At 33.4% G+C, this 25,262-nt stretch overlaps 1 protein-coding gene across 1 annotated transcript in view; it reads left to right on the forward strand.

The window, feature by feature from the left end:
• The window catches only part of LOC118742067 (vascular endothelial growth factor receptor 1-like), a 109,419-nt gene that overhangs the window by 36,678 nt on the left and 47,479 nt on the right, over nucleotides 1-25,262 (forward strand). Inside the window, exon 2 of the mRNA XM_036474034.1 lies at nucleotides 24,879-25,220. Within this exon, the coding sequence (XP_036329927.1) occupies nucleotides 25,079-25,220 (142 nt within the window). The 5' untranslated portion in view covers nucleotides 24,879-25,078. The remainder of the gene's footprint in view (nucleotides 1-24,878; nucleotides 25,221-25,262) is intronic.

Below are 25,262 nucleotides of genomic sequence, written 5' to 3' on the forward strand. Positions count from 1 at the left end.
ACTGACGGCTAAACAATTTGTCGGCGTTGGTTTGTGATCCAAAATTTGTATTATTTTTCCCAATGCAGTCAATTTTTGCAATTTCAAATACACACACACGTACACCCGTTGGCTTCAATGATTTCCGCTCATATTTTAGTGTTTTAAATTTTTGTGTTTTTTTTTACTTAGTTTTCCTTATGGTTTGCCTATGCACCCGCTTTTGTCTACAGCAGCGTCAATCGAAGTCGTTTACTTTCAATAAAAACTAATTTATAGCATTTGCCTACTGTGGCATGCCACACTTCGAGGCGGATGTATGTAGCTTGTCCAGAAATCAAAGCAACTTGTTTGAATATTTTACTCTTTATCAGTCAGAAATCTTGGACATGCTTGTAATTTTGACGTGATATTTTATTTGGCACTGATAAACTTTAGGCAATTTGTCAAACAGTTATTTTTTTCTCAACAGACTATGTAACTAGGGCGGACGGACAGAGATACATATGTACATGTCTTAAAGGATTATTTTAGTCATTTTGAATATATTGGTTAATACCTATTCATACATGCATATATACAGTAGGGTGACAAGAACTGTGATCTGGCGGTTTAGTGCTAAAACGTGAGGTCAATGAGCTTTGGAACCAAAAATTGGTTCCTCGAACAAAAACCTCAATATATCGCACTTTAAAATCCGACTGTAAGTATCGTTCGTAAAAAAAGAAAAAAAAAATACGAAATTGTCTTGCAAACAGGGGTGTATGGCAAATTTTTTTTGCGGTACGGTACATTAGGTTGCCCATCGAAATTTTTATTTTTTTTTTAAATTTCAAGACACTACCCCCGAATTTCCTTCCTTTTATTGCCGATTTTTACAGATTTTTTAAAAATCATTTAGAGGTCATAGGCCTTTAAAATAATGTAAAATAATCTGTTGTTAGACTTAGATTGTTGGGAGTATTCATCGGGCAAATAAAGAAATAATTTTCTCAGTTTTTTTTTTTTTTAATTTTGACCATCACTTATTTTCATAAGTTCAAAATATGTAGTACTATCTAAAATTAAATTTATTTTCAAATAAAAATTGTCGAAGTTAGGGAACTTTTCTTAAATATTTTACTCTGTGAGAAAGCACCGGGCGTATGTACCCCCACCTATATACATACTTGGGCTGAGATATAAAAATCTTCAAATGCAAAGAAAATCACTTTTTCATTAGAAATGGCCTCAGGCTCAATAAAGGTGTTGAAAAGATTTTATTTATATTTTCGTTAATTTATAAAAGATGTTTATGAAAAGATGTTTTGTTAGCTAAATAAATACTTATAGTTAAATCTTTTTCTATTTTCAGTATTGTCTTTGTTGGAACAAAAGTAAAGTACCACTGCTAATCTGGAAGCTGCTGGTAAGATAAAAAAATAACGATATATTAGTAGTAGTAAGAATAATATCAATATACATATATAAGTATGTTAATAATGAGAGGACTCACAAAGTGTCGTAAGGTTGTCCTTATGGCATACATTTTACACTGATGTATGTATATGTGTGGGTTATTCAAAATCGCCTCAAAACATTTTTAAGTCTTTCGATATATAACTTTATAAAAATACAGAAACTAAAAAAGTAGAAACTTAAAACGGTGCAACTAAAGAAGCCTTTGGTATCATACTAGGGTCTTTGATTATTCGACTTTTTCCAAAACCGGTTTCGCAGTTATTTGGAGAACCAAATTTTAAAAAAACTGTTTAAAAATTTTCCAATACAGAAAAATCTGGCTAGACCAGCTATTTGTTTTAATTTTTCGTGTTTGCGTAACACTTAGGGCCGTTTTCACCATCTCTGGTTAATACTAACCCCCAGTTAAACATTGTTACCGACGTTACCGACCCAATGTTAAATGAATGGAGTCAGTACCGTCGGTAACGATGTTTAACTGCGGATTAGTGTTAACCAGAGATGGTGAAAATGGCCCTTAGTCAGAAATTAAAACCAAAAATTAAGTAAAACTGAGTCAGAAATCGTGAAACCGATCACTAAAATTTGCTTTTCAATTTAAATATGATTCATGTCTAGTTCGTGAGCATATGTAGATAGGGATTCCCAAAATATAACTTAGTATTGACATAAACCATTTTTTCGAAGAAAAAGTGAAAATTTTTGCAATTTGGTAAACTCCAAATTATTTTTGACCCATGGTTTTTTTCGGCGAATTTGTTTATGTTTATAATAACATGAAGAATCCTGTTCTATACGCTCATAGTAAAAAAAAATCTCTCATACAAATTGACCCGCCCTAATGTATGTATATACATTTAATTTAAGATTTAGTTATATAAATATAATATTTCCCTCTATGTAGTACCGGGTGATTTGATAACAAAACCTGGGATCATTGGATATTCGAAAAATACGATTAAAAAAAACGCCCAAAAAACCTTGGGAAAAACCGATAAAAATCGGTTTGGAATACATCTGTTCAGAATACACTCTACGGCTTCGAAAAGTGGTGTTAGTGTCGGTCCGAGCAAAAGAGAAGTGATGATGTTCCCTCAAAAAAGCGACTCTCACTGCCCGCTGAGGAAAATTATCTGAGCGTCGTATGAGACACCAAACTAAACTGGAAGCAAATGTCGAAGGACGTGGAGAGGAAACGGCCTTTAGAGCCTATTATATTATAGAACATGCGAAAGGATACTCATTAGAAACCGGGAACAAGTCTTTATCCGGCGAACGCCACTGTCCCACAGATGTGCCCCGACATCTCGTGGCTCGCAAAGCAATGTTCACATACCGTCTTTGAGGGCAGACCAATCCGTTGTATTTAGGAACGCAATTTGAATTCATAAAATAGTTTCGATTTCACCAGAAGAGTTAGTGGGCTTTATTTCGTTAACGCAATTAAAAGAGCCGCACTTTACTCATAGTACTAGTCTGGGTTCCTGAACCTAGGAACACTTAGCAATCACAGGAAAGTAAGGCATATTTACTTGAATGTTCTTTGTTTGTTTGAAAAATATTCAAAAGAAGCTTAGCATCTTGATTATTATTTTACATGCCAATAATTATAAATCGGTCAGTGAGAGCACTCCTTGATCAAAAAGATTAAGTTTTTAGAAAAAAAAAATCCCGGACTTAGCAGTCAGACGCTCAATCAGAAGTGGTCTATTACGAATATCAAAGATTTTAAGTATCATTCCACATTCTTGCACGCAATGCATTCAACTCTTGTTGTTTTTTTTTTTTGTTCATTACCTATATCAATATGCCATGCCACAATCAAGTAATCAAACACTTTCTGCTAAACTGCAATTTCCTTTTTTGCAGCTCGCGCGACAGCATTACAAACGAGTAAAGTCCAAGGCGGACGACGGTGCATTGGCCACAGATTGCTTTCATTATTCTTATCGCTTCATCATCGCATGCTATTTAATAGCAATTAAGATTCCACTATATACAATTATACTGACTACATACATACATACATACAAGTCTTAGACACGGCAGCTCGTTAAGTATTGAATTTGCAGACTTTCCTCAACGAACTTTAAATAGGAAAAGTGTTTGCTGACCACTCAAAAGTTGTAATAAACTGTTATCTTCATAAATGGTTATACATATATTTTTCTAATACCTATTCATAACTACACTCATACATACATATTTTGCAAAAATTTTTAATTGGTTGTTGTCGTTTGCTTTTCTGCTTTACCTTAAACTCTTCTTAATGCTTTCACAATAGCCAAGTACGTACAATGCATGAAGCTGCCAGTTTAGTAAAAGAAAGTAGAATCTTTGAATCAGAGTAAGCAATGCATGATTATCTCTAAAAAAAGTACAGACTTGAACATATATGTATCAGGCATGCATCAGTCACAATTTGAAGAAGAGATTGCAAATGTCTGTTAATAGCCGAGGCGGCCCTTTCTTATTGAAATTTGTTATCTATCCATTTAACCTTAAGAAAACTCACAAAGAGAGTGTTTCTGGCGTACAATTTGTATTGACGGTTCAGTAGACTGGTTAAGAGCCGGATGGAATGCAAGAGCCTGGCACTGTTATAAAATGTCGTTTGGCGAAAAGTATCAAAATATTTCAATAAGCTTATCAATTAAAGTGATTTGAAATAACTAAATAGGTGGCGACGCTGTTCAAAAATATTTTCGAAATAAAACTCATTAAAACCATCGCTGGCACCCATATCAAAATTGTTCATTTGACCTGTTAATTAAATTGATTTTGTATTTCCGAACAGGTGGCAACCCCAATTCAAAAATATTTTCTTAACCGCTCTCGTTTGATACTCATAATAAAATATTGTATTTAACTCGTTAATGAATTTATTTTGAATATCCAAACAGATGGCAACCCTTTTCAAAAATATTTTCGAAATATGGCTTTCCTGCACCTCTTTTTTTTGACACTCTTATTAAGCAATTTTTCATCTAGCTCAATTTAATTGAAATTGATTTTGAATTTCTAAATAGATGGTAACCCTTTTCAAAAAAAATGTCATTATTTTAATATTTAATTTAACTTATTAATGAATTCGTTTGCAAAAATGTGGGTGGCAGGTTTGGGGTTTTCAGAAAATCATTACTTAAAATCTATACTTAAGTACATCCCTAAGATGGTACAAAAATTTAAGAAAAAAATCAATAAAGCGGAATAAAAATATTGCTACCAAATAAATATTATCACTACAAATGTATGTAAGTATGTATATCCCCATATGGATGCATATAAATATGTAAACACATAAATACATATGTATACATAGTATGTACTCGTACAAATATACATAGGTATACGTATGTATATATACCCTGCAAACCAAAGTTCCCGAAATCTTAACGAAATCTTTACGAGTATCTGATTTCTGTAACGATTTTTTTCCGAATCTTCAAAGAAAATTATATGAAGTGGTTGACACGAACTCGTAAAGAAATTTCTGTACGAAAAATAAAGAAAATTCTGAAAAAAGTCTGCAAGAAATTCTTCACATAGCAGCATTATTTTCATTTCTTCACCGATTTTCTTCCGAAATTTCGTAAAAGAATGGAAGTGTGCGTAATTTATTTCATTTTAGAAAATTCGGAAAAAAATCGGATGGGATCTTTCCGAATTCGTTAAAATTTCTTTACGATTCAGAATACTCTGAAAAAATGGTTTGCAGGGTACATACACATGTATGTATGTTGATATTAGTTAAAATTATTCATCGCATACGAACGTGTTTAGCTGGTATCATTCACGAATTTTTAATTGGAAAAAAATTGAAAGCGTTCCAATGAATGAAAATAAAAACTCCCCGCAGTCGCGGTGATAAATTGTTTTGTTTTACGCTTAAATAAAAAAAAAAAAATGTTGTACCGCATTTCACAATATTTGTACAGATGTTTGCAAACTTATGTGAGTACCTAAGCACATACATATGTACATGCATATTTATTAATTAATGTAAGCTTTTAAGCGCATACTATTTAGCGTTTTTACCATTTACATATATTTTTTGTTTGTTTTTTGCAATGTTGCTTCAAGCGGTTATTAACTGAATGACGTCATTTGTTGGACAATTTGTTATTTCTAGTTGTTGCTGCTTCGTTTTGGCATGACTAACAATTGTTTAGCAGAAGTTTATTTTTATTGGTTTAGGGCAGTGGTGTCCAACCGAGTTCTCACCGAGGGCTACTTTGAAACCATTGCCATGCTTTGCGGGCACCGGCTAAATTAACTTCAATCTTAATTGATCCCTATCAAAACCTTTATTTATTGATGAAATTTATACAGCTAGCTAAAATAAAGGAATGCACATAAATAAAGAACACTCGTTGTATTGTGACAACAACAATTTCCTGAAAAAAAATAACACTGGTTCCATAGAGAACATTTCGTCACCTAAAATGCAAAAATCTGTAATTAGCATTTTTACACTGTTACCTGAAATGTAAAAGGCCGTAACTAACAAATAACTTTTCATTGAATTAAAAGTCTCCAACATCGTTTGACGTTAAAAAGACTGAAAAAACTTTTCCACTTAATGCGCTGGATTATACCCCGAATTTCCGAGGCCAAAAGGAGAGCAAACGACGGGAAAAGGTGACAGTTTTTCTCTGCCAACAGCCTCTTTCATATGTCATATACAAACCCTGAAACTGCAGTCATAATTTCCAAAAACTTTTATTGAGATTATTTAGTTTTGCAATTACATATATCATTTTCAATTGATACGTTCGCATTTACAACCGGAAATGGCATAGTTCGATACAAAGTATTCTTCTGTCCATCTTTTTGTTTGGGGGCGTCAAAAATGCAGGTCGCGAGCTACTAGGCGCCCGCGAACTACCGGTTGGACAACACTGGTTTAGGGTTTCAAAAATTTAATTAGCATATTTTACATGCGCATACAGTGGTGGAAAAAAATAATAGAAACAAAAAATTTTGAAAAGTTTGGTTATTTTTCTTTTGTCTATTTAATGTTTAATAATTTTTTATAAACGTCTAACTCATTACATAAATACAGCTATAAATCATCATTACAAACTTTGTACAGTAGTCACAAAAACAAAAATTCGCTATCAAATTGTTTACATTTTTAATCAGAGTTCTAAGAAAAAATTCTGGGTATGCAGTTTTCTAGCCTATTCAATTTTAGTATAATAACGAGCCAGTTTCAATTGGCTAGTGTTGATTTTTGAGAATGAACGAAATCGATTTTTTAGCTACTTGAAATTTTGCATATTATAACACTAAATTGGAATTGGGCTGAATACAAAGCTACATACGCAGAATTTTTCTAGAAATTCTGATTAAAAAGTTAAAAAATTTGAAAACAAACTTTTAAGATAAAATTTTTTTTTTTTACATAGGTGTACCGTTTACGTAGAATTTTCAAATTGCTGTTAATAAATTCAAAGAAATGTTACCAAATACCACAGGAAAAGTTACATACTTGTAAAATACAAGATCATCATTGCCATATCAACAATTAATAGATTTCAAAGTGATTAGACAACACTTGGTCACGCCGCTTGCAACTTAAAGAATCAGCTTCTCCAGCATGCCAGATGGGCGGTAGAAGCAAATCAGAATAGATAATTGAATTAATTACAAATAAAATATGTAAATAAATACATACAAATGGACAGATGTTCGTTGCACGACCAATATTGCATAAATAAATATATTTAGCTTATTTAACATCCATATATATGAATGTGTGTAAGTATGTATGTACATACATAATATGTATGTATCTATACATGCACGCACAGCATGTTGCACTACCCACATCTTCCTCTGCAAATGACATGAACGGCAACTATCTAGAGGGGGCGTGCCAATACTGGAGGCAAAAGTTGCTGCCACATGTTGCACATAAATTAATTCAATGTTCAACAACAGTCGTCACGCGACGATGGCAATGCAAAGTTACTAAATACATATGCATATAGTAGAGCCAATAAATAAAAAAAAAATTGTTGTTTGTAACCAAAAAAAAAAGCGTGTAAAAAAACTTTAAATAAATACAAAAATTTCTTCGCTGCATAAAAGAACTCAACGCATTGATTTAAACAAGTTATGCAAACTCGCTATGCTATGCCCAGTAGCTGGCAATTGGAGTTCGCAACTTGCAACCACAGATATGATTGTTAAAGCAAAATGTCTGAAGCCGCAGGCAGGCATCGATAATGCCACAGAATGCAGCTGTCAGACGATCATGTCAAAAAAAAAAAAATAAAACAAACATGCACACATTCGTATACAGTGTTCTAACTATAAAGCTTGCTAAGGTTGCGCGTAGACTATACAGCCGTAGTGGCCGTTTTACAAGTCTTTTACGACCATCAATTTTCTTTCATAGCTTTAGAGAGTATGTGCCTTTGCTGGAGGAAGTTTTGAAGCTTTGCTAGTCTCTGTCTCGAACAAAGAAACATGCATATTAGTTCCTCTCTTTACATATATGTATGTAAGTAATTACTTTGGCCCCACTTATGACCAAACAAAGACTTAAAAGTCAAAAGCTCCAAGTGTATTGAGAAAACTGAGAAATCTGAACTTAATCAAATAATAAGGAAGAAATTCTACTTATATTGACAGCGGAAGCCCAAACAACACAGCTTGGAACTCGTAATGCCGAATTGTAGTAATAAAAAAACTATTTATAAATATGTATATGTTTGCCATTTTAAAAATTCCGTATGGAAACAGACTTACCGCCCTATTTCAACACCATTGACAAAACTCATCACATATCAATTAATTAGCCTACTGCACCTAAAAAATGTGCTCCAAAAACTGAGTGCTCTAATAATGAAAATTATCTGTGTTCATATTCGGCGTCAACTATTTAGGCGCAGTTCATACTTATAGGGTAATTCTAGCTAAGATAGAAAAAGAGTCTTTTGTGATACAAATGAAACACAGATGACAAGATAGTTCGAAAGACCTTTGTTATTCTAGCACAAAAGTCTTAGAAACAAAAGCTTTCTCATCCACCACTCATGGTGGAAAGCTATATTAAGAGAAAGCACTTGTATATATATTATTTAGATCGCGTCGTACCAGCAGCCGCAGTGGCCGAGTGAGAAAAGCACAGACGTGCCTTCGAAAGATCCGAAATCGAGCCTCGGGCAGCGAAATTTTTTTTTTAAATTTAATTTTTTGTATTTTTAAATTTAATTTTTAGATTTTATTGTATAAAGAGAAAAATAAAAAATTTTTTTTTTGTTTCATTTAATTTTTATAAAGTTATTTTATGTTTTTTTTCCTTTTTTAATAAATCTTGTTTTCTTTCTCAATGTAATTATATTTCGATGTTTAGATGTTATTGTTTTAACAAGAAGAATATTTTGGTTTAATTAATTTTAGTAGATAAATTAACTTTACAAGAATACCATACACGTTCCCATTGCAGATAACGAATTTTTTCCCGAAATTTCCTGTCAAAAATACTTACTTTTATTATTGGAAGTCTCTCCTGAAGAAAAACAGAGTTTTCGGTTCGAAAAAAAAATAAATTTTCAAGAGTTCTATACCATTTCTATGAAAACTTTTTTTTCCATATCCAAAAACATTTAAATTTTTTAATTTCATAAAAAGGGGGTTATATTTTCTCGGTATAGAATAATCCAATGGGGTGAGAGCATTAAAATTTGAACTTTACTTTTTTTTGTACTACTCTAATGTACATACAACGTTTGTGGCATGTTCGTATCTATCTATGTTCACTTATATATATGCACCCTTTACAAGTAACAGACATTCTGCAGACAACACAGACAATAGTCAAAGTCATTGTTGCGGTTTGTTCTTTTATTTATGCGTTGCAACTTGCAACGGCCTCCAAGGCGTATGCACATAAAGAGTTGTCAGACTTGACAATATTTCAAAATTTTCCCTGAAATTCGCTGTCGCGAAAATATATTTCAACTTGCTGGTACTACATTCGAAATTTTCAATTTTGCTGCAAGTGCTGTCAAACCATTCAAGTGTTGCCATGCGACACTGATCGCGAATATGTGCGATATAATGATGGATTTTTTGTATAAAATATCAAAAATGCTTGCGATTAATTATTTTTCGGAATTTCGTTGTTTATTTATTAGTAATTATTATAATAGATTGATCTTCAAATTATATCCTAAACAACTAACAAGCAACCCATAGTCCGGCTCCAAGTTGCATTTCAGTATCGAGAAATATTGCTAGAAACTCATTTGCTGTATGAATAGCCAAAAATTGTTTTCAGAATTGTCCAATTCACTTTTCGGAAATAAAAACAATTTGACAGACTTTTCGAAATATGTTGCATTGCCATGTCTGACTGAACTAATAGTTGCACAATGCAGACAGCGGCATGTTGCAGCTGCCTCCTCGAGACTGCAAATTACTTGCGTTTTAAGTTGTTGTATTTGAGGTTTGACGTTTATTTTCCGCAAGGCACTAAATGACTGTATTGTTCTTAGCAAACTATTTTTAGTTTTACTGCAACAGAGGGAACAACAATCTGCTCTGTGTTGGGGCTTGCCAATTTAAAGTTTGTTATGACCATTGGTCACCTTGGCAACATGTTGCATGTCTTGTTTTATATGTTTGTTAACATGTTGGCGGGCTGCCTCCACAAGCGCTCAAGGACATTCGACAGTATCTACGTACGTTAATTTTTTTGCACAATGCACAGTGATTCTTTTTCAACTGGATTATAATTAATTTTAGTACGCAATTTTCTGGTGAAGTAAAATTTTAATTCATCAGATTTTTTCGTAGATTCTCTTAAAAGTGTACTCATAAATTATATAAATTTAGTTCTCAAAGATAGCTCGCTGCGTCTTTTTATGAGCACGATGATCCATGTAATTTTTCTTTGACTCTTTGTTTTCTTCGTACTTTCGTCCACAAATTTAGTTGGTCCACTCTTAAGTGAACAATGTTCACAAGTTTGTCTGAAGCTTGTAAACCTGTTTCTTACTTTATTGCCATATTAATTCGCCTGCTTAAAATTCGATCTTATTCGTCTTCATTATTCTTATTTTAAGCTAGCAGTGTATGTGCATCGTTGCACCTTTGAGTGATGCGAGATTTTATCTCCTTTTCAGCAAGATTGACGCAAATTGTTGTGGAAGTAATTACAGCAACATTCCCAAGCACCAATTTGCGTGAGTACCAAAATGCCCACTTACACAAGCCACATACTATGCAATTATATATACGCGTTGTAAAGTAAAATAAAAAAATCGTTGATTGTAAGTGATTACGAGGGTAACTTCATATAACTGGTTGCAAAAAAATGAAACGAATTTTTATCATCAGAATTGGCTGTATTGGGTTTCCAGTTTTTTTCAATGGTATTTAAACCAGGTTAGCCAATACCTAGGAATGGCTGTAGAGTAGTTTTCTCTTCATGCAGAGACTTAAAATATGCCCATTTCCATATTATATGGAGTTCCCAACTTTTTTGATGGCCAGTTAGATATCCAGAGAGTATGACCTAAAATCAGTTCTATTTAATAGAATAATAAATAGCCTTCTTATCGAAAGAATAGTCGAAGAGCCTACTCTGCCTAAGCGTTCTGGTAAACGATGAGAATAATTCTTATGAGTATATGAATTCACTTTCATTCTCACCATTCTCATGAGTGTGAATTCCTAATCGTATGAGAACTATTCTCATCTTTTACCAGAACATTTAAGCCTCCTACCGTTCCCCATTACTAACTGCACTCTGAGTAGACCCATTCAGAGTAGTTATGGCTCTCGAAGTAGACCAACTGAGACTACAAAATGATTCCGGTCTCTAAAAATCAATTGTGGATAATTTTCATGACAACTCGTCGCCGAATTTGTTGCTTGCCGTTGACCCCTCAGCAGTATAGGTAATATATCTGGTCATTGAAGGTCTATTTACACACATTAGTTCAGTTATCAGTACCGATCTGTGATACTAAGTCGATTATTTTTTAATCCATATCATACACAACTTCTAAAAGAATAACGTCAGTGAAAACTCATAACTGTCGATGCCGACTTACGAACGATATTTTATTTTTCACTGATGCTGACACGACACCAATACGGCACTGATGTGTCTAAACAGCACTTAAGGCTAACAGCGGTTTTGCTACCAAACCTAGCACGAACTGGCCTTATTCACAAGTCATACAAAATAACCACCGCAACTGTTCCTTCGGCTGGAGGCGTTGTTCAGAAGATTTCACGATACGGTTAAGTACTTGGACCTGATCCTTAATAGGAAGCAGTCGTGAAAACCCAACAATAAGAAATTAGTGAAGAAGGCATAAGTTGACTTATATTGCTTCTTGAGAGCTATTATTGGTTAGATTCGGGCTCTCTCGCCCAAAAGTAATTTCTTGGCTTGCAGCTTAGGCTGGAAGCATGTTCAGGGAAATCAGCTACCTAGTAAGCTCAACGTATGGACACTCTAAAATTCTGTAAGGTTTCGATTTTGTCTTTGATTACAGGAATCTCTGAAATGGTTTCAGACAGCTTTTTTCAGCACACTTTTCCTTTACGGACAATTTGGACATTTGGGAAATGGCTGCGGGAAGAGAACAGTGAATTTTATCGCAGAGGCCTCGTAGTAACTTTATAGAAGAGTTAGGGCCAATTTCACAGTGCGTAGTTAACTCAGAATCGGCAGTTAACTAGAGATTTTCAGTACAAAAATCTGTTCACACTGTGAAATTGGCCCTTCGCGGTGGAGTCTTCTGGCATGAGTTCTCCAACAATAGCCAGTATACTATAGTGTGCTTCAGGTAGAGATGTCGGAAAAACATCGATGTATTTTTGCCACTGACATCCCTATTTTCAGGTAGAACTGGGTTCCTTTAAGAAGCAGAGCGCGACTTCAATAAGGCTTGAAGCATCCACTCTGATAGCCAAGCTTCAAAGAGGATGCTGGAGTTAATTTGCGATGCACTGAAAATTTATCAGGATTGCCTCACCATCCTCTATTGTATGTGCCAGTTCAGCTGATGAGTTGGAGATAAAGTCTACCCTCCTCCTGTGATAGAACTTGCTTCTGTTCTTTCACAGAAACCTCGAAGCCGGGAAGATGGAGGATAGCAGCGCCACTGACCAACTGTTAGCGCATTTGCAAATTCCTTATGGCTCAGGATCAATCGGAAGCGATCAAAAAAACTTCTTAAGCTCGCAAATCCACAGCTCTAGCCTTGGGTGGTGGTTCTGACAGGTCGGATCGGAGTTTATGCGAGTGAGGCTATAAATTACATGTGATTCTTGCCGCCACAGTTGCCTGAAGTATTAAGAGGTGCATTTATCACAATACTAGACTGCCCAGATTTCGACGGGCTAAGATTGACGTTCGTTCTTTTTAACCAATTTTGAAAAGCTTGCGTATATTGATTTTAGCCCACTTCGTAACTTCGTGATTGGCTGACGGGTTTTCATCGAATGGGTGGTGGTTACCTTTCCGTGTGGTACTCATATCACAAAGAACCACCGCTATTAGGTCCAAATGGGTCCGCAACGTTCAACGACCAGAGCAATTTAATCTAACCTTGCCTATGTACTACCCTCTTTCTGTCTCTATAAAAGCAAAACTATAGCAATAAAAATCCGTCCGTCAATAACACTGTTTACCCTTTGCGTTTAACAACAGGAAATACTACTGATGAATAAAATGAATTACAAGTTGAGGCATATATATGTATGTATATATTTAGTTACAAATTCACGTCAATTCATTTTTCACTTTTCTATAAGAAGCATTGAAAATCCAATGAATTATTTACATTTTTTCTTTTAAATCATTTTTCTTTAATAGCATGCGTTATACACGCGCTGTTGACCCATTTCCCAGTGCATACGAATATTTATATATGGATAACTGAACAAATAAGTAATATACATATACATATACTATAATCCTCATATGCTTAATCGTACACATTTCATTCACACTTCCATTGCACCTCACTCAGCTATACATGCATGACCATGTAAGTACTCACATTTTTCACTCTTTAAATATTTATTCAAATGTATTAACGAGAAATTCCTTTCTTCGCATTCGAAAGAATTTTTTTCTGGTTTTTGTTTTTTTTTTTGATTTGCTCAAGCGCATAAATGGCAAGGATTTTAGTGATTTCTTGGAATTGGTTATTTATAATTTTACATGTGTACTTTAATCTACACACACATATGTATGTAGACCTTGATATCAAAATTTATACAATTCTTACCTTTTATAAATACATTTGTATATCAATCTCTACAACCTTCTTTGCCTTATCTTATCGAATTGATGTCGACGAGTTTGATATTAACTTTGTACGTCACACATAGAGGTTAGTTAGTCTTCTTCGTCTTTATCAGAACCGGTAGTAAATAAAATTAAAAAAAATGTGTACGTCATACTTTGAAATAATGAAGGGTCTACAATTTTCCTAATACTCGAAGGCAATGACTAATTTATTATTATGTATTTCTACTCCAACATCTATCGAGTGTGACTGATCCGAAATCAATCACCACTCTTTCTTTTTTACTTTTCAACATTTGAATCAGCGGTGTTGATTGGATAAATCAGTGGAAATACGATTATGTATATGAACAATGTGAAAAGTGATGACAATATGAATTAAGGAAGTTTATGTAAGTACATTAGGGTGCCTCACAAAAAAAGTTTCGGAGTTATAAAATGTATTATATTTTAAAACTTCTGACAAAATATTTCGGAAAAATATTAAGATTTATCTAATTGAGTTGGACCGCTTTGAAAATACATGCAAAAATCTCATTATTTGGATTCCGTTGACAACTTTTTTAAACAATTTTATGCAGACCTTTTATGCGTAAACTCCTCCATTATCTGGGGTGCTTTGGAAAATAATATTTTTTAAACTGTTTTATTTATAAAAAAAACCTTATTTTTGGATATATTTTCAAATCGGTCCAACTCACGTAAATCTTAATATTTTTTCGAAATATTTTGGCGGAAGGATTGGAGTATGATGCATCATGGATGGAATTTGCTCAAATTTTGTATACAGCCTAATTTCGTAGACATTCGACAGAATATGAATATCGGAAATTCCATCATATTCGACTAGAAGATGTATGTAGAGGTGAGTGTAGAGGTGTCTCTATGCCGAGTCACAGAAACGACAAGTGACCTTTAAGTTTGCAGTATCAGTAAGAAAGCTTGTGACTTGATTAATTAGAAGTTGAAAGTTTTTTGCCTGGTGTAGGTCTGTCTGAGTTTGCTAGTATTTGAACCTATTACAAGGGTGGGCTCAAGCTTAATTAGGGTTATTGCCACTGCTTCTCTGTCAAGTCTGGCCGCTATCTCATTTCCTTGTTGTGTGTTATTACCTATGCATAACAGTTATTTTTGATTTTTAAATTATAAGTCTTAGATAACAGTTATTGAAGACTTTTATTTATAAAAGTGATCAATAGAAATCAGTCACTGACTTTTATTTTTAAAATCATGCATATAAAAGTCATTTGTAAAAGTCGTAGTAAACTTTGGTTCTCCAACACCTTCTTAACTTTTATAAATAAAAGTTTACAATAACTGCTATCTAAGACATATAATATATAAATTAAAAGTAACTGTTATTTACAGATTATTTAGATAAAAGTCAAAAATAAATATTATTTTGGATTTTTAAAATAAAAATGAAAAATAATAGTTTTCTTTTTTAAATTTTGCATTAAAATAACAAATAAAAGTTTATTTAAAATTTGTTTCTCGGTAAAAAAATAAATCGATTGGTATGTATCACTTAGTTTTAGAACATTTCCTTCATAGTGAATTTTTCAATGACAGTTTTCATCAATAACTTTTATGTTCGGTCCCTGGATTTAACGGGGCACCGAAATTGCGCATATGGAAACTGTGCATTTAGACATTATTTCGGTGAAACTGTGCATGTATGCGTTATTTCGGTTTTTACCATATGCATTATTTCGGTTTTAAACCGAAACTGTGCATATATGCATTACTTCGTTTTTTTCATATGCATTATTTCGCTTTTAAAACGAAAGTGTGCATATGGATAATTTCGTTTTTTTTAATATGAATTATTTACTTCTACTTAGTAAGGGTTTTAATCCCTAAGCGCGGCTGAAAGCCGCCTACGCAGAGAAAAGTTCTGCGCAAAAATACGTCCGCCCTTCTTTTCCGGCAATACAGAAAGCAGAATTCTACTTAGTAAGGGTTATAATCCCTAAGCGCGGCCGAAGGCCGCCTACTCAGAAAGAAGTTCGTTTTCATGTATGCATTATTTCGGTTTTTTCATATGCATTATTTCGTATGCACAGTTTCCATATGCACAATTTCAGGGTGCCGGTTTTAACCTTTTCGCCAGTCAAATACATTCCAGCAAATCACAAAACTGTTTTACATCGCGGTACGAGCTCTTTATTATATACGTATACATATATAAACAGTTGTACTACACTTTGGACTTTTGTTGTTTGTTTTTACAAACATTTCTATTGCAATTGCATGCCAAGTAATTATCCAAAATGCTCAATAAATTCTCGAATTACACAAATATTTTGGCAAATGTTAGCGCATTAACCAAAATCGATATCAAATCACCCCAACCTTAATTTACCTCCAAAAAAAATAAATATTTCATGCACTTACATATTATGTACGTACTAAGTATGTTTATAGAACCTACATACATACATACATATATTTGTACTTTATGTGCATACATATCTATGTACAATATGTGAGAATTGTTTGCACATTTATTCACACATTTAATCAGCTACATATGTAATTGGTGTTAATTTATTACACGTGGGGTGTGGTGAATTACAAAATATAAATTGCGTTAGTATTAGACAAATGCACTTAAGTTGTGTGCAAATATAGTACATATACTACATATATGTATGTACATTAGGGTGGTCCAAAAAAAAGTAAAGTCGGAAATTTAATGCTCTCACCCCCTAGGATTGTTCTATACCGAAAAAAAATATACCCCTGTTTTTTTATTTGAAAATCAAAATATATTTAGAGGTCGCTCAAAGCGCTCAAAGTTTCCCATGTATTTTGTATGGGGAAAAAAAGACTTTTCGTAGAAATGGCATAGAATCCATGGAAATCAAAATTTTTCAATCTGAAAACTCTGCTTCTCTTCAGAAGACTTCAGAGAATAATGCTCAATTGTTTATTTAAACATTTTTTAATTTTAACTATTTTTTAAGGGTCTCCGAAATATCCCAAAAAAAATCAAATATACAAACAGAAATATACAAAAGAAAAAATAGTTTAAATTAAAAAACGTTTAAATAAACAATTGGGCATTATTCTCTGAAGTCCTCTGAAGAGAAGCAGAGTTTTCAGATTGAAAAATTTTGATTTCCATGGATTCTATGCCATTTCTACGAAAAGTCTTTTTTTCCCTATACAAAATACATGGGAAACTTTGAGCGCTTTGAGCGACCTCTAAATATATTTTGATTTTAAAATAAAAAAACAGGGGTATATTTTTTTCGGTATAGAACAATCCTAGGGGGTGAGAGCATTAAATTTCCGATTTTACTTTTCTCCCATACATTTTTGGACCACCCTAATGTACATACTACATATACTCGTAAGCCTGCATTTGATAGATTTACCGCTGACACAAGGGTACAGATAGATAGATAGATGATAGGCTTATGTCGGTGGTGGAAATGGGGTGATTTCCGAAATAGCTATCACTTCTACCATTTTTTCACACTATTGTTGCTTTTCCACAATAATATTTTCATTAAAAACGGCCTCAAGCTAAATAAAAATTGTTGAATATAATTGTTAGAAGGCCATAAAATAACAAAAACTACTAAAAAGCTGAAAATTTTGATGAACATGTGATTTAGTAATTCGTCGAATTTTTTAAAATTTTGTACAAAGTTTGAATTTTAGACTTAGATAGTTTTTGATGGATAGTGAGCTATACTTTTACAAAAGAAAATATAATAATACTAGATAAACATTAAAAAAGTCAATAAAGGAAAAATTGTATAAAAAATGTCGAGTGCCTATTTGTTTGTCTGCCGCCGTACATGCAAAATTTAACCCGACGTAAAAACATGCAGCAAATTTTCTTGAAAATGAATAAAATAATAGTTATCAACTGATTTTTGACTAGAAATTCTATTTAAATATTAGTACAAATTTTGTAGAAATTTTTTAACTCCACAGATTTTGGACTAGAAATTCTATTTAAATATTAATATAAATTTTCGCTGTCGGGTGTGAGTGTATGTAATTGAGCGTGACGCGCTAATTTCCACTACAATACATGACACAAGTTCCGAAAGTGAAACGCAAGCGTGCATGAGTACGTATCGCACCCTAAATCAAAAACAGTCACAAGTCGAAATTTTTCAAAATTTATTTTTTTCACATAAAATAGTTCCTATCACTATCGCTAACAAGACAGTTTTCGTTTTGCTTGCATCGCTTGCACAGCATCAACAGTTTTTTGCATCTCCTGAACGTTTGAGATTTTTCTAATTGTGACTGTTAGGGTGCGATATGTACATATGTACATTTCTTTGCCATTAATTTGAAGTTTTATGAAAGTATTTATGTAAATTTAACATAAAAATGTCTTCTGCTTTTGAATTTTGGTGATCATTTCCAATAATGTAAAAACTGAGGAAACCGCAGTTTTCAGGAAAAGCGTCAAAGCGTAATTGGGCCCTCTTCTAACAAAAACGCGATATGTATGTACATATTTACGCATTAAAAAAAGGAAAATGTTTATAAAACTGAGAAGATACAAGTAATTATCTAAGCTAATTTAGGTATGTATGTACATAGCTATGTGTGTACATACATATGTATGTATAGGTATACCGTTATCCATTTTTACTTTTTGTTCAGAAAGGTGTGCCACTGTCACATGTTAGTTTTTGTTGTTACACATTTTTAACTCATTCGCCTTTTAACTAAGAATGGCAATATGCCCCTGTATACATATTTAGATAAAATACATACACACCTACCGAAGGTGCATAAAACATACAGATACATATATGCATGTAAAAATGCAAACTGAATCATGTAAGTTCTTATCTTTTTATGCATTGTATGTGTGTGTATGTATGTGCTATGTACATACTCATATGTACTAAGTATGCATGTACGTACATACCTACAAGCATTCTAATTTGTGAAATTGAGGGTAAGACCTACAGGTGTGTGTCGCTTAAATTTCACATTAAGTTATCTTTTTCACCTCTGGATATACATATATCAATGAATGTACGCACATATGCACATGTATGTATACTAGGGTGGTTCTTAAAGAATCAAATTAATGGATTTTTTCAGTTCCACTCACTCAATCGGTAATACCACGGTCGCAGATATCACACATAAATTTTGGTCCAGGTTGGAGACGGTTAAGGTGTATCGCACAGGGGGCAAAGTGCAGATTATGGAGACTCAAAAAATTCAAAGTGATTTTTTTTTTCCTCTAATACCCAATATTACCATAGTCGAAGATATCACGTATAAATTTTGGTAGCGATTGGAGTCGGTTAAGACGTTTTCGTAGGGTAATCTGGACTTTGACCCCTGTGCGACATGTTTCCGTAAAATGTTTTTTTTTTTAATATGTGCAACGTTTTTCGTAATAAATTTTTTTCGTTAATTTTTAATAGCAATATAGTGCATTCTTCATCAAATTCAGTATAATACTGTGCAAGTTTTAAGTGGCTATGAACTATATTTCTATTAAAAATTAATGAAAAAATTGATTACGGAAAACATTGCAAACATTAAAAAAAACAACACTGTACGGAAACATATTCTGGTGATGTTTATAAGTAAAAAATTACACTAACAAATGATACATTCATCATTTTTACGTAATATCCTCCACGGCGAAAAATTCAGATTCGCCGGTAACACCACCTTATTAAATTCGCCTTTGGCGTGTATGTAGATTTGCTGGAAATAATAATGGATGAAAATATTGGCAAACTTGTGAAAATAATAAAAATTATCACAATCAAGACTCAATCAACATTCCCGCTGGGCGGTAAAAATAGAAATAAATTTAAGTCAACCGAAAAAGGGCGGCGTAAAAACGCTGCCGCCGCAATTATGAGCCTTTCTGAGTTTTAATTTTGACAGCGGTTAAGCGACGACTGCTTTACCGTCGTTCGCTGGGTAGAGATTATGAAGTGCATAAAAAAGTCTAATCGAAGTAATTTTAATAGAAACTTCTTTAAAGAAAACAAACTTCCGAATACGTCTGCTATTTTTATCAATTGATAATTTTTCACTGCAGGGTTGTACGTAATATATGTGTAGCTGTAATACCGTAAAATGTGCAAAAGTCTTAACATAAAGTCATAAAATTCTTCCATATTGATATACATATGTAAGTACGTATGTATATATATACATATGTAGGTGTATTTGTAATTTTAGTGGTCCCAATGGGTTTCGTGTCAACGCCTTTATCCTGGCGGCATGTATGTATATTCATTAGTACATACACATGTATGTATGTATGTGTGTATGTATGTACATATGTATTTAGTGCGTTTGTCCAAGCACTCCTACATACATACATCTGTAGATAAGATCGCTTTCGGCGTTTACCTTCCCATTTTACTGTTTTTGCGCTTGTAGGGCACTTGAATATTTACTAGGGTGATTGCCTTGGTTTTTACAAACCGGTTTCTACTGTTTTTTTTTGGCAATCTGTATGCGAGTTTTTTGAAATCTCGATTTTTCGAATATCGAATAAACCGGATTTTTTGATCGAACAAACCGGTTTTTTAATTTCATCCAAATCTTAATCTCTGATAAAACTTTTAGGTTTTTCGAAATTTTGCAGTTCAAGGGAAGTCTCTAAATAGTTTCAAAATTATATCCTTAGTTATAGTTAGTCTGCGGAGGGGCGACAGCTGCTTCTGTTGATGTTGCTGGGAGCAGAAATTGAACCAGGGATCTCCCAAGTGACAGTAGGCACCTCTAAGCACTCGCCTACTCAAAACCGAAAAAAGTCAGAAAAAATGCAATAAAGTATTTAAAAAAAGATCAAGTGTAAACTTTTCTTTGATTTTTATTTGTTTCGATATAAAAAACTTTGTAATTATTTTGCCTTGCTCTTTTCTTAATAAAAACCAACTTTATTGTTAATAGTATTATTGTATTTTTTGGTCATGACTTCATACCAAGATAAGCATTTTTACTGTATAAAAAGTATGTAAAATAAAACCGGTTTATCCGGTTATCTACTACTTTCAAATGTGGCAACCGGTTTTTTTTTTCACATTGCAATTTTTCGAATAACTCGAAAACCGGAGTTGGGATAAAGGCGAATATTCGAATACCCTAATATTTACGGTTGACTTTTTTTAGGGTTTTGTTTAAGGCTTTTGTGTTAACAATCCCTATGTACATATGCTTTCTGTTTAGCTGCCAGGCGGTGGACATTTATTTAATACCACATATCCGCAGAAAAAAATTAAATGAGTGCACACTCTGTAAATACATATATACTCTTTTTTGGGAATATTGCAATTAAATGAAAGTTAATAGCTTTAGTCATATTATCTGAAGAGTTAGGTTTCAAAGTTTTCACCTAATGCCGGTTTTCCACTGAGCATTGGAATGAGACAAATTTTAATAATAAAAGTTGGGCGCTTCTTTTGCGCAACTGAAAGTTAAAACTTTCGCCAAAGACGAACAGAACATTCGGTTATAGTTTAACATTCGGTCAATTATCGCAATCGAAGTTGGTGTTTTTTTTTAACTAGAAAAGTCGCATTTTTTTTATAACTATTAAAGAAACGGAAAAAGGCATCTATGAGTATAAAGCTATTTTTCTCCTCTTCACGAATATTGGGATTTTTTTCGCTCATTTCTACGCAACTCATCGTACCAAAGTAGAACCCGTTGGACGAAATGGATTTTCATTAATACGCGGAAAAATTAAGTCCAAATTTTTTATTTTTTTAATCTTTGATATTTGCAATTTTTAGACACTTCAGTCGTTTTTTTTTTTCCTCAACATCAAAAAATCTATAAGAAGAAGTTAAATAAATTTGAGCTATTGTTGGGTTGATACTTAATAATTCCCTATTACTCGAGGTATTTTTCCTAAACCTATATCAAAAATTTGATTACAAGGAAGTTAATTTAAGCGATTAAAATTGATTTCAATTATATTAAGTTCTTATATTCATTTTGCATACTTTAGTTAGATATACATACATATGTACATACATAAATATGTGCTCTAAATGTTTGTCCATATTTTTGTTGCAATAAAAAAAAATGTTTGTATAGTAACGTTGGCTACAATGACTGCACCCAAAATAGAAACTTCCGTTCTACATATGTAGAAGTATGACAATAAATTAACAAACGTACACATATTATTTATGTGTGTACATATATGTACATATTTACATAAATAACTCAAAGTCTGCTTTTATATTTTATACACTCAAAAGTTAATTCGAAGCTTAATTTGAGACGCGTGTGCGCATTTATTTTACTTATACAATAGTGGTATTCACCAAATTGAGCAATGGGCCTGGCACTCTGGCAAAAGAGTAGATGAGCGCACTGCACGACTTTAAAGACATCTCTCAGATAAATCCGCTCTCTGGCGAACTTATTACAGTAGACGAATACATGTTCGACGTCTTCGGCAGCGCTTCCAGCTTGAAGCGAGTGAGGTAAGCCTTAATCAGCCGTGACCTGTAAACAACTGGGTTATATGAAAATTTACCTCACCATGAGAGCGGCTTATCCATGGTTCGAGTTTTGGTATTAATCGGTGGGTCCAACGTCCGTTTCTACTTGCGTCCCATCGCATTTGCCACTTTACCAGGGTATCGTTTCTTGAAATTTTCTTTTTTAGAGTTAGGTACCTCAAAATTGGTCTCCTCAGCCAAGAGATCTATTGGGTGTAAACTTGCGACAACAAGGGCTGCGTCTTCGGATACTATACAAAATGCACAGCAAACCCTTAGAGCACAAATTCTGTATATGGATGCCAGACCACGTCTGTAGGACTTAGTGTCGAGCGCATTTGCCCAAACTTGCGCACGATATAGGGATACCGACTTCAGTACTCCGGCTAAAAGAGGTCTTCTGTTCTGTTCTGGGACCACGTGGATTGAGCATCATTATTGATAAAGTGTTCTTTGAAACCTAGCCTTGCATCTAATATTATACCCAGATACTTTACTTTAACGTTAAAGGAAACACATATTCACGAATCTTCTTACCTGTGACAAGAACAGCCTCGGTCTTGCTTTCCGCTAGGGCAAGTCCCATTGAGTCCAGCCACTCACCTTTGAGCGTCACTGTGGCATTGGGCATTGGCTAATATGGGTATTTGGGTTAGATGCCACTAATGTATCTAAGCAGGGACCGTAAATAGCAGTTATTTTTTCCCAACAGTTAAACTTGGCCAGATAGTTTTTAAATTCGAAATAAAAGTCTTTCCGGATAGTAAACAAACCGCTTATGCAAATTAAACAAACTCAGGACCCTTAAATGCTGATTATTTTTTATTCAATTTTATATTTTAACTGTGGCTTATATTTCACATCGCCCACGATGATATTTAAAGAATATAGACTTTTTTTCGACACTTTAGATACCAGAAGCAACAACAAAACACACGAAAATGGTGTTTTTGCTCTAATGATACTACCTGTTTGATATTCCTTGGGGTGGGGTAGTGGACTACACAAAAAATCACTACGGAAATTTTGTGACACCTGCGATCCAACGAAAGGGACGGAAGTGTATTCATTTTCCCTTTCTCTATTTCCCGCCTAAGCCTAAGGAAAATACAAAGGCTAGACAATATCCTGAGAAGTACAAAAATGAATAAGGACAAAGACTAAGAGGAATACGAAGACCCAAATGAGGGCCAAAACGAAAACTAATAGAAATATCAATACGAATTCGGGTATTGAATATGAAGTCGAAATCGAAATCGAAGACGGAGAAGACCATGAAGACCAAACCGAAAACGAATACAAATACATAGACGAACACATGGTGACGAAGGTGAATATATACAAATACGAAAACTACTTCGAAGGTTAATAGTACCAAAAAGAATACGAAGACGAATGCGGAACCTCGGAAACAAATACGTAGAAGAATACGAATATTAATCCAATGAGACATTTGAAGAAAAACACGAAAAAGAGTACGAAGTGGAAGACAAATTTGAAGACGAAGGCGTTAGTTCTTATATAAGTGAGGTCCTCGTATTTAGTACTCGTATTCGACTTTAAAATTGTCTTCGTATTCGACTCTTTTATCGTTTTTGTATTCGTGTTCGTCTTCGAATTTGCCTTCGACTTCGTACTACTCTTCGTGTTTGTCTTCAAATTTGTCTTCGCATTCATTTTCATCTTCGTAATCGTCTCCGAGATTCCGCATTCCCTGTATAATTCTTCCTTCTAAAGTTAGTTTAGGTAAAGCATAAATATACCACATTTTAATAATTAGTGGTCGTTTTCTAATTTTTGCCCAATAGTGATATGAGGACATGACACTGTGCTCGGCTATTTTCGGTTTCAAACTCAGCATTAATTGAGAATTAGCCAGAGAAATTTTGAGATCAAGAAAAAAGTGTTTTAATATGTATAGTAAACAATTTAAAGATAAGTAAATTATTTATATGTTTTTTTTTACACTTTGAATTTCTTATAGATAAAGCATTGTTTGTACACAAATAAATATAGTAAAACCCTTCGTTTCTCTTCTTTTATTTTCAGATAAACCAGCTTAGTTTGAAGAAAAGCATTAACAACAGCAACACCAACAACAATCCTTGCGCCAAGAAAAGCAACAATTTTTGTTTTCATATCTTTCCACTCGATATGTTTAATCAATTGTTGCATACATATGTACATAACCACGTATGGATGTATGTATGTGAGTTTTTTTTTTTATCAACGCGCGCGCATTCGAACATGGACTCCTACATAAATGAAAGAAGAGAGCATTAAAAAAAATTATGTGATAAAATTATAAAATTTTTTTGCTGCTCTTGTTTGTTGTTTACACAAAATTTGATTGAAAACAAATACTACACATATGTAAGTAGTCGTTAAAATGACTTGGTCACGTACGGAGCGAAGCGATTAAAAACGCGCAACTTTCGTTTAAGAATGGATTAAAAATAATTGCATATTTAAAAATCCCCAAAAAGTGCTCGCATAACTGATTTGTAGAAAATTTTTCTACGAAAATAATGTTTTTAATTTTTCGACGCACTGAAATGCATACAAATTTCATTATTTTAGTGTTTAACAGTGTTTTTAATTGTTGTTGTTGTAGCATTTGAAAGTGCTTTAATTAAAATTTATGTATGTAAATGAAATTTCTATTCAATTTACAGATCTCAGTGGTTTTAAGATGTGATATATCGTTGCTTGTTTGTACGTGTATGCATGGCAAACCACAAACAAAGTAATAATAAAGTGCTAAGAAAGTGAGAAAGTGACGCAGCAGCAAGTAGTAGATACGATTGCTTGCGTAGTGCATAGTCTTAGTTATAAATATAAATTGTTTAATAATTGCAACAAATTTGAAATTAAGATGAAACTTCCACACACAACAACAATAACAACAACAACAACGCACATATCCACTTGGCGGCACGGCAGCGGACTGAGTAATGCGAGTATATGTATAGTGTTGTTGTTGCTGCGATTACTCGCTATATGCAGCATTGAAGCAGGTGAGTAAATTTAATCAAATTAAATAAACGAAATTATTTTAA

The sequence above is a fragment of the Rhagoletis pomonella genome, unplaced genomic scaffold, assembly GCF_013731165.1.
Source record: "Rhagoletis pomonella isolate Grant_MI unplaced genomic scaffold, Rhpom_1.0 Rhpom_scaffold_00006, whole genome shotgun sequence".
Lineage (NCBI taxonomy): Eukaryota > Metazoa > Arthropoda > Insecta > Diptera > Tephritidae > Rhagoletis > Rhagoletis pomonella.